The sequence below is a fragment of the Pipistrellus hanaki genome (assembly GCF_964339955.1).
Source record: "Pipistrellus hanaki genome assembly, chromosome: 14".
NCBI lineage: Eukaryota > Metazoa > Chordata > Mammalia > Chiroptera > Vespertilionidae > Pipistrellus > Pipistrellus hanaki.
In genome coordinates, this window is record NC_140516.1 from 37,797,677 (window position 1) to 37,807,042 (window position 9,366).

At 42.4% G+C, this 9,366-nt stretch overlaps 1 protein-coding gene across 1 annotated transcript; it reads right to left on the minus strand.

Annotated features, from left to right (window-relative positions):
- Nucleotides 1-1,583: 1,583 nt before the first annotated feature.
- BLOC1S2 (biogenesis of lysosomal organelles complex 1 subunit 2) lies at nt 1,584-8,237 on the minus strand. The gene is made up of 5 exons (XM_084903765.1): nt 8,098-8,237; nt 7,629-7,745; nt 4,869-4,988; nt 4,072-4,176; nt 1,584-2,031 (listed from the first exon to the last, which is right to left on the minus strand). Exons 1-5 carry the CDS (start codon nt 8,210-8,212, stop codon nt 2,000-2,002), a joined length of 489 nt encoding a protein of 162 aa, XP_084759891.1. The 5' UTR covers nt 8,213-8,237; the 3' UTR covers nt 1,584-1,999.
- Between the last annotated feature and the right edge of the window lie 1,129 nt (nt 8,238-9,366).

Below are 9,366 nucleotides of genomic sequence, written 5' to 3' on the forward strand. Positions count from 1 at the left end.
TCAGAGTTCCTAACAATTGAAGGACATGGAAAACTCATCAAGGACAGCCAAACAATTCAAAATTAACTAAAATGTAAAATAAGTTTAAGGAAGAACCACAAAGTTCTGGTTTTCCTCACAACTTCTGCAGTGCTTTTGGGGGCAATATCAAGTACCCTGCCTCATAAATATTGATGCCCCAGCTTCGCTGGCAAACTAAGCATGTGATTTTCCTCTTTGGGGTAATGCAGCACAGCCCAGCACTGGAGATGGAGACTGAAATTTGAAGAAGAGTAGAAGTTTGCCAAACATGGACGGATAATAATTTCAAAAAGAGGAAACAACAGTAAGAAATGAAAACTCATCCACGGAATTCTGCATTATCTTCAAAACATTTTTACAAATCTAAAACTAAAGTATAAAGTTTATGAAAAGAAAACTCATCCATGGGAATTAAGGTAGATCAAGACAGTTAAACACAATGCAAGTGTAACAAAAAATGAAATTTAAAAAAAGGAAAATAAAAACAGGAGCCTTGTACACATGTCACGTTTGGCTTTAGAATACACATTTTTCCCAAGTGCACTTGAACATTCTCCAGAATAGGTTAGACCACAAAATAAGTCTCAACAAATTCAAGACGACAGAATTTATATCAAGTATCTTTTCCAACCACAAAGGTGTGAACCTAGAATTCAATAACAGGAGGAAAACTAGAAAATGGATGAATGGGTGGAAATTAAACAACACACTCAACAACCAATGGACCAAAAAAGAAATCAAAATATAAAGGAATGTCTTGAGACAAATGAAAAGGAAACAACCACATACTGAAATTTATGGATGTAGCAAAAGCAGTTCTAAGAGGAAAGTTTATAGCTATAAATGTCTTTATTAAGAGACACTATCTCAAATAAACAACCTAACATTACACCTCAAGGAACTAGAAAAAGAATAAACTAAGCCTGAAGTTAGAAGGCAGGGAATAATTAAGATTAGAGCAGAATAAAAGAAATAGTCCAGAGGAACAAAGGATAAACAGAGGTGGTCTGGAACACAGGTAGTGGAAAATGATGGAAACAGAGTTAAGAACTGTTTTTAGAGATGGAATTGGGGACCTCAGCCACCTTCTTAGCGGCTAACATACAACTATGGATAAGATTGCCTGTCTTCTAAACGACCCTAGTCAGTCAGTATTCTCCACCTACTGATGTCCTTAGTCTGGGAGCAAGATGATCGGGTCCTCAGGAACCCCCCTCATCCTGCAAACACGAGTAGGAAGATACTTTATAAAATGCTTTATTTTATGAGCGGCAGCTCCACCTGCCCCACCCCTACCTCATACATACATACACATACACATTCTGCCTGTCTTTATCACATTTCCAACGGGGAATACATGTCAAGATGTCATCCATCCTGAGACATTTGATTCACACAAAGAAGAGACTGGAGAGGCCCATCACATACACCACCAAACTATCACAAGACTCCTTTCACTGTTTCGGCCCAGTCTAAAAGACAGCCTGAAATTATTTTAAGACTTTTTATTATTTATTATTATTTACTTTAACAGAAAAGTAAAATACTGACACAAGATGAGAAACTGTGAAGAAGTTTTATTTTCATTTTTTAATTTAGATTCTTATTAGCAATACATTAGCTCAATAAAAAACAAACAACCATTTACACAGTAACTCAAAATCCAGTCACTTAAGCCCTCTCATTTGATTCAACTGAAAAGCCCAGGTTTATCCTGAACTTTGAGAGACTTGGTGTCCTAAATGTATAATTAAGCATTCAAGTAAACGGTAGGGGGTAGTAAGTGTGCGTTCCTGAGGGATACTGCCCCAAGAGAAATTCAGGAGTAGCCACAGTTCTCCAGTTTACTCCAATGGTCGGATGTTTCTGAGACGGCCAGCATGGTTTCCTTTTGAGGAGTTGTGACAATTCATCAGCCTCAGGATTCAGGTCTCATTCTTCCACATTAAAAAAGATTTGTTCCACAGGAATAAGTTTGTCATCGCTTCTCCAGCTTCTTGTACTTGGCTTCTGCGAGGGTGAGAGTTATATTTAAAACTGGCTCTTACAAAGATACTTCATTAGTATTTCCTAGCAAGTTCAAAAATGTTTATTATATTTTTATTTTTATTTTTATTAAATATATTTTATTGATTTTACCCAGAGAGGAATTGAGAGGGAGAGAGAGTTAGAAACGTCAATGAGAGAGAAACATCGACCAGCTGCCTCTTGCACACCCTCCACTGGGGATGTGCCCGCAACCAAGGTACATGCCCTTGACCGGAATCGAACCTGGGACCTTTCAGTCCGCAGGCTGACGCTCTACCACTGAGCCAAACCGGTCCCGGCAATATATATATATTTTTTTTTAAATTGTATTAGCCCCAAATCTCATCAGCTGTCCAAACTGTATCCAAATTGTAGGCACACCATAAATGTTAACTATCATATTAGCTAAGGACAGATATTTGAATGTCTATCTAAATTTTATTAACAGGCACAGCTTAAGGTAAAAAGTCAAACACACACATAGATTGAAGAACCCAACACAAGTTCACTATATTCTTTTTTTATATATATATATATTTCATTGATTTTTCACAGAGAGGAAGGTAGAGGGATAGAGAGCTAGAAACATCGATGAGAGAGAAACATCGACCAGCTGCTTCCTGCACACCCCCTACCGGGGATGTGCCCGCAGCCAATGTACATGCCCTTGACCGGAATCGAACCTGGGACCTTTCAGTCCACAGACCGACACTCTATCCACTGAGCCAAACCGGTTTTGGCAAGTTCACTATATTCTAACCCTGTCAACAGCACCTGCTCAGATGGCTCCACAGGGAGTAGGCCGATCTACGGGCATCTGAGCCACTAGGAGCATAAGAAGCTGCCTCTCTAGGCTCTGTGCCAGGCACCCTCTGGGAGCCAGACTGGAACTCTTAGGAAGTATAAATGTATGCTTACCTTTTATTATTTTATCCTCAGAAAGCAATTTTGAAAGATACAAGTTTTAAAAGACCATCAAATAGGCTTTTTAATGGAATGGATTCCCTTGGTCTTTAAAGCTTTAAAAGCACCTTAGTACAATGCCGCCTATATAGGGAGGTTCAAGGTCACCATTCAGTAAGTTTCATTGTAGACAATGACACTGTTAATCACCACCCACATCAAATCTCAGTCTGCTACAAACCACTCTCTTGAAGTAGTCAACAACTGTTTATGATAAAAATTAAAAAATCTGTAAATTATACCTAGGATAAAAACAACTTTGTTATTTTTAGTCATGGTTATAAGAGCAAGAAACAATTAGTAAGCCAAAAACACTAAAAGTACAGTTTCCTCCTTAAAAAAAAAAAAGTAATTCTTGAAGAAAACCCTTAAATAACTATCCTGTTTATTAAGACATATGTATCTATTTACATTATTAAAGATGCTCTAGCTCTAGCCTGCTGAACCACAATTAAGAGCTTGAGCTTTGTATCAATCAGACCTGGTTTGGAATACAGCTCTTCCACATACTAGCTTTGTATCTTTATATAAATTGTTTAATCTCTTCAACTAGTTTCCTCCTCTAAAAAATAAGGATAAAAATCAGTACTTATCTCATAGGTATTGAGAGGGTAAAAAAACCCCTAATATATGTAAAGCACTAAGAGCAGTGCCTGACATATCAAATACCCAGAAAATGTTATTTTATTACTAGTACTACTAAGAAATTATTCTCACTAGGCTTTTGTGAAGATTAAAATAAATCATTATAGCCCTGGACAGAAGGCTCAGTGGGTTGGAGAGTTGTCCTGTGCACCAAAAGGTGACAGGTTTGATTCCCAGTCAGAGCACATGTGTTGGTGCAGGTTCAGTCCTCAGTGGGGGCACCTTTGGGAGGTAACTGATCAATGTTCTCTCTCATATTGAAGTTTCTTTCTCTCTCTCTCAACATATCCTCAGATGAGCATTAAAAAGAAAAAAAGATCATTATAAGCACATCATAAATATTAACTATCATATTAGCTAAGGTCATAACGGCAGGTACTCTTATTAAGCAAAATAGAAATACAAAATGGTTACCCAGTTTTTTGGAATATGCATCCAATTTGTAGGCTGCCTGTTCAAGAGCTGCTACTTGCTCCTCGATTACATTGATTTGATCCAGATAAGGCTGTAGTTCAGCATCTTTGAAAACAAAGACAGGCCACATGCTTATATGGCTTCAACAAGTTGAATAGAAAAGAGTGAAAAATGTAAGAGTGCTAGTGTCTCTCCAGCTCTGCCTAAGACACACCAGGTGGGATGACATGATTCTGATCGTTAGCAGGACAAACGCTTTAGAAGAAAGACATGATGTGACCTAGACAAAACAAGTCTTTCATCCGTTAACTTTGTCTCTTAAATTCCTTATTCTACAAGCAATCTTCCCATTACAGATTCCACATCTTGGGTACTCCCTGACCAGGAAAGAGAAAGGGAACACAAATATAAGCTAATGGAAAAAATATAGTCTACCGGTCTAAATTAGCATTTTCCACTTATAGATGTTCTGGTTTTCTGTTCATAGAGTCATCCTTTATGGATTTCATTGTTAAACCAATTCACTGATTTCATTGTTAAATCAGAATCCGGCCACCCTTTCTTTTCCTCATCCCTTTGCAGAGATAAACTGATCAAATCAAGATTCAGAAGCAGAAATAACCATACCACCAAAACATGCTGCTCCTCAGAATAGAAGAAATGAACCTTAACTTTGTGATTCACTTAGGAAATGAGCTCCCTGAGTACAGGGGCCATGGTCCCTCTCCTTCTCCATGGCCCCAAGCTTAACAGAACATTTATTACAAACACGTGTAATTATAAAAATTATTACTTACACTTCTGGTTTAAATCCTTTAAGTTTCTACTAATGTTTATAGCAATATCTTTCATTTCAAGATACTTCAGGCTGGTTAATTTATTCATATTTTCCAGGAGTTTATAGTCTTCACTGGTGGCTTTAAAACAAACAGAAGATATAATGACTTTAATATTTATCTTGGATCACTGGAATGTGAAATTAGAGGCCAAATGGTAATTCAAAGCAGGATCTAGGAATGTTGAAGGAGCAATCCACTTTTGACCTATGACATTTATACTCAGCCTGTGTACTCTGAATGTCTAAGTAGAAACGCAGGCAACAATCGGCAAATTATTTAAACCAAATAAGATCCATAAACTTCAGGATCTGGGTTAGAAAGGGATATGATAAACGTTTGTCCTAAGAAAAGGGAAGTGAAAGTCTTGGTGTTTCTACAGTGTGAAAACATGTAAACTGGGGAACTGCACCATACTTATTACTTATATATATAGTCACCTAGGACCTTACCACTTCTTAGAAACTCACTTATTACTATGTGATTCTACACTGCATTTTATGCACTCACTTTTCCAAACCATTTGCGGCTTGTCATATCCCCAATTCTTTTCCCCAAGCCATACACATGGCTACTCCAATTTTCTCAAGCTGCCTCAGCCTTGTTGCCTCACTTAGAAATTTCTCTGTACCTTAAGATCTTCCCAAGAGGCGGAAGTGCTTTATTCCTGCCAACACAACTCCACCTGCTGTGCTCCTGACCCCCAACTCTTCCACCGCTTCAGGGCCTCTCTTCAATCACCTCCTCTTTCTTGCATTTCCAAACTCCTTCCACCCTGGATCTTCCTCTCTTTTGGAAATATGTCCAGGTTTCCTCCAGTCTAAAAGCACTCATTTGCTCATGAAAGCAAAGGAGCTTCACTGCTAACTCTTCTGAAAGAGTAGTTTACACTCTTCCTTGTCCTCACCATTCACTCATGTGAACCCCTGCAGTCTGGCCTCTGCCCCTACTATCCTGAGAAATTACATGCCTCCAAGTCTCCTAACCATGAAATCCATAGTTCTTATTCTCCCGGACCTCTCTATAATATCTGACACTTGGATCTCCCTCTCTTCAGGAAATTCTCCCTGGGCTGCTATAAAATTGTATACTGTATTACACTGATTTTTAAATCTCCTTCTAACTGTTCTTTTTAGGTTTCTAATGCCAGATCCTTTTTAAACCAACCTCCTTAACTGTCAGTTCTCAACTTTTCTCAACGGTGACACGTAACTGATGTTTACACGGGTGGCACATTCCCAAGGTATTTCCTTTCAAACTCAAAAAAGTACTTATGCAGGTAAATATGACAATCGGGGGGAAATTACAATCTGCTTAAAATTAATCAATCAGCCCTAGCTGGTTTTGCTCAATGGATATAGCATCAGCTACTGACTGAAGGGTCCCAGGGCCAAGGGTACATGCTGTCTCGATCCTCAATAGGGGGTTGTGCAGGGAGCGGCAGATCAATGATTCTCTCTCATCATGCTTCTATCTCTTTCTCTCCTTCCCCTTTCTCTCTGAAATCAATAAAGATATATTTTAAATAAAAAAAAATAATCAATCATCTGAAAACTAGGCACTTAAAGTACTGTTATTAAAAGCAAATTAACTGCCTTATAAAGGCATCCCCTGAGACTTTAGTCAAGGTGCTCTGATCTATCTCTAAGCTCTTCCTTGCCAATCTCATCCCACACAGCCCCAGCTCACAGCACTATGTGGATGTCCCCCACAGTAAAATCTGTTTCTCCTGTTCTGACCACTCTCTGAGATCTGGACTCATGTGTTCAAGTCACCGGAGTGTCTTAACAGTAGTCAACTGAGGGTCCTCGTAATATCTAAAGTCAGCCAAGCCAAAACTGAAAATATTCTTTTCACATCAAGCACAGTTCCTCTTTCCAATTTCCCTATTTTGGTTGATGGAACCACCCAGGCTATTTTAATAGCTCAAATGCTAGTACATCCATCTTGGACTGCTCCCAACCCCTCAATACCCACCTTAACAAGTTCTATAAATCCCACTTCTATAATGTCCTTGCACCATGCCTTCCTTTCCATTCTTTTTACAATCAATCACTCCTTCACCATGGACCACACTTCACCTTTTGGACCCTCCTCAGCACACAGATCACGTGTTCATCTGGAAATACACCAGGAACCAACACTTAAATCACCCAAGGGGTGTCACCAAATCCTCTGACCGACCTCACAGGCCCCTAAACCTGCAGGTCACTCCCCATTCCCTTTTCTCTTTGCCCCAATAACTACAACTGTTTTGGCCAAACACACTTCTCACTTACACCACTACACTCACACACACTCACACACACACACACACACTAGTTGTTTCCCTCCTTTTGGGCCAGTCATTCATTCCCTTCAGAACCTGCTCAAAATGCACTTCCCCCAAGGAGGCACTTCTTGATTCATTCTTTTCTGTTTTCTCGGCGTTAGTCTGCAATATTGAGGCCTGTGTAGAGTTGTATTAAGTATTCTTGTGTGTGTTTGAAGGTAGTTCGTGCATTTCTCCAGGGAAGGAATGCACCTCTTTCCTTCCCATTCAGGATGGCGCCAAACTTCCAACAGGCATGTTTCTGGGCAGGTGGGGCTGCGGAGAGGGGGGTGCAGGTGGGGCTGGGGAGAGGGGGGCGCAGACCTATGCTGCGGAAGCACCTCCGGGGTCTCCCCAAGACGAACCGCAGCTCCAGCGAGGGGGGCACCGCACTACCCACATCATCCTACCCGTCAGTTCCCCTGTCAGGTAAGTTGCCATTTTGGAGAACATGTCCCGGCAGAGCTCGGTGATGTCGGCCTCCGCGGGCTCCTTGGCCTCCTCGGCCGTCTCCACCGCAGCATCGTCTGGATCGAAGGAGAAGGACTCAGTGCCCCGCAGCCGGTCCTCCTCCTCCAGCCCCGGCGTCGGCTCCCACCCCCCTCCGCCTGTCCTCCGCCGACCGAGTCGGCTAAACCCTCCGCGTGCCATGATTCCGAGCCCCTCCCTCCGGCCCGGCCCCACCGGACACGTCCCCTCCGCTCCCCGCGCCGGCTGCAGCCCGCACCCGCCGCCGCCGCCGGACCACCGCCCCCGCTGACAGGGCACGGACCGGTCCGCCCCTCCGATGCCCGCTCCTGCCAGGTGACCCCGGCATCCCGGCCAACCCCGATTCCCAGGCCTCCCCCTGGACACCTCATCCCCACCCAGCCGACGCACCTCTAACCGGCTCCTCTCGGGGGCTCGCAGGAACACCTTCGGGCGCCTCCGCCACTGCCGCCGCCGCCGCCATGCCAGGCCCCGCGCTGCTTCCGGTTTGGGGATGCCTGCGCATGCGCACCGGGAGCCCTGGGTTCCCAATGCACGCTCTCCGCTAAGTCTTGCCGCCCAAGTTTTGTTTTTGTGTTTTGTTTTTTTAAAAATATATATTTTATTGATTTTTTTTTTTTTTACAGAAAGGAAGAGATAGGGATAGGGAGTTAGAAACATCGATGACAGAGAATCATCGATCAGCTGCCTCTTGCACACCCGCCACTGGGGATGTGCCCGCAACCAAGGTACATGCCCTTGACCGGAATCGAACCTGGGACCTTTCAGTCCGCAGGCGGACGCTCTGAGCTATACCGGTTTCGGCTTGCAGCCCAAGTTTGAGTAAGAAAATGTAAAGCATGAAGCCAAAACGGAAGCTAAGAAAGGTTATCCTCAGTCGATCCACTCCCAAGAGTCGCGACGTCTGGAACTGAGGATGCGCTCGTCCTTAAAGGGGTCACTCGTCCAGGGAAACGCACGACCGGTCTGGGTCTGGTCTGATGGTCAAATGCACCGGAGGAGACAGGTTATCGCCTCCCAGTTAATACCGCCCAGGCTGGTATGAGTCGCCAAAAACAACAACAACAAAAAAAAACTGTTCAGAAAAATCCATGCTTCTGAAAGTAGTCTCATTCAGGCTTGGGGAAACCTTCAGGCGTTGATCGCTGTGCTGAAATGCTCTCCCTTCCAATGTCCTGGATTAACCCCTTTCTTTGGTCCCCTTTTCTTAAACTGTAGGATGGCATCTACTTCTATTGTTGATGCAGCCTCTCTATAAGAAAGCTTAGATCGTTTTTTTTTTTTTTTTTTTTTTTTTTTTTTTTTTTTTAGGGCTGAGGATAGACTGTGGTTCTTTACTTTGAAAAGCGTGTTGCTATTTCTCAAAGTCTCCTAGATGTACAGAGTGTACTTGGTGGGATGGCAGAACAGGGGTGGGTGAAGGAAATAGATAAGAAAAAGCGACTGGGGAGCAATGGAAGGCACAAAATGAGGAAAGGATGAAGATCACAGGGGAAGGGAAAGGAGATATATAGGAAGTCTTGATGAAACAGGAATTTTAGGGGAATATAAGGCAGGCTTAGGGAATTTTTAGAATTGGGGTCCATGGAAAAACAAAGAGCTACAGATTGGGAGAAAGTATTGTACATTTCCATAACACAAGGAAGCCAGGTGACCAAT

Excerpts from the sequence above, each read along its gene's own strand:
- BLOC1S2 (XM_084903765.1), bottom strand. The coding sequence starts at position 8,212 with ATGCGCAGGCATCCCCAAACCGGAAGCAGCGCGGGGCCTGGCATGGCG. Across the intron at positions 7,746-8,097 it reads CCGAGAGGAGCCGGTTAGAG|ACGATGCTGCGGTGGAGACG; the intron begins GTGCGTCGGCTG and ends CCTTCGATCCAG. Across the intron at positions 4,989-7,628 it reads CCTGACAGGGGAACTGACGG|CCACCAGTGAAGACTATAAA; the intron begins GTAGGATGATGT and ends TTTGTTTTAAAG.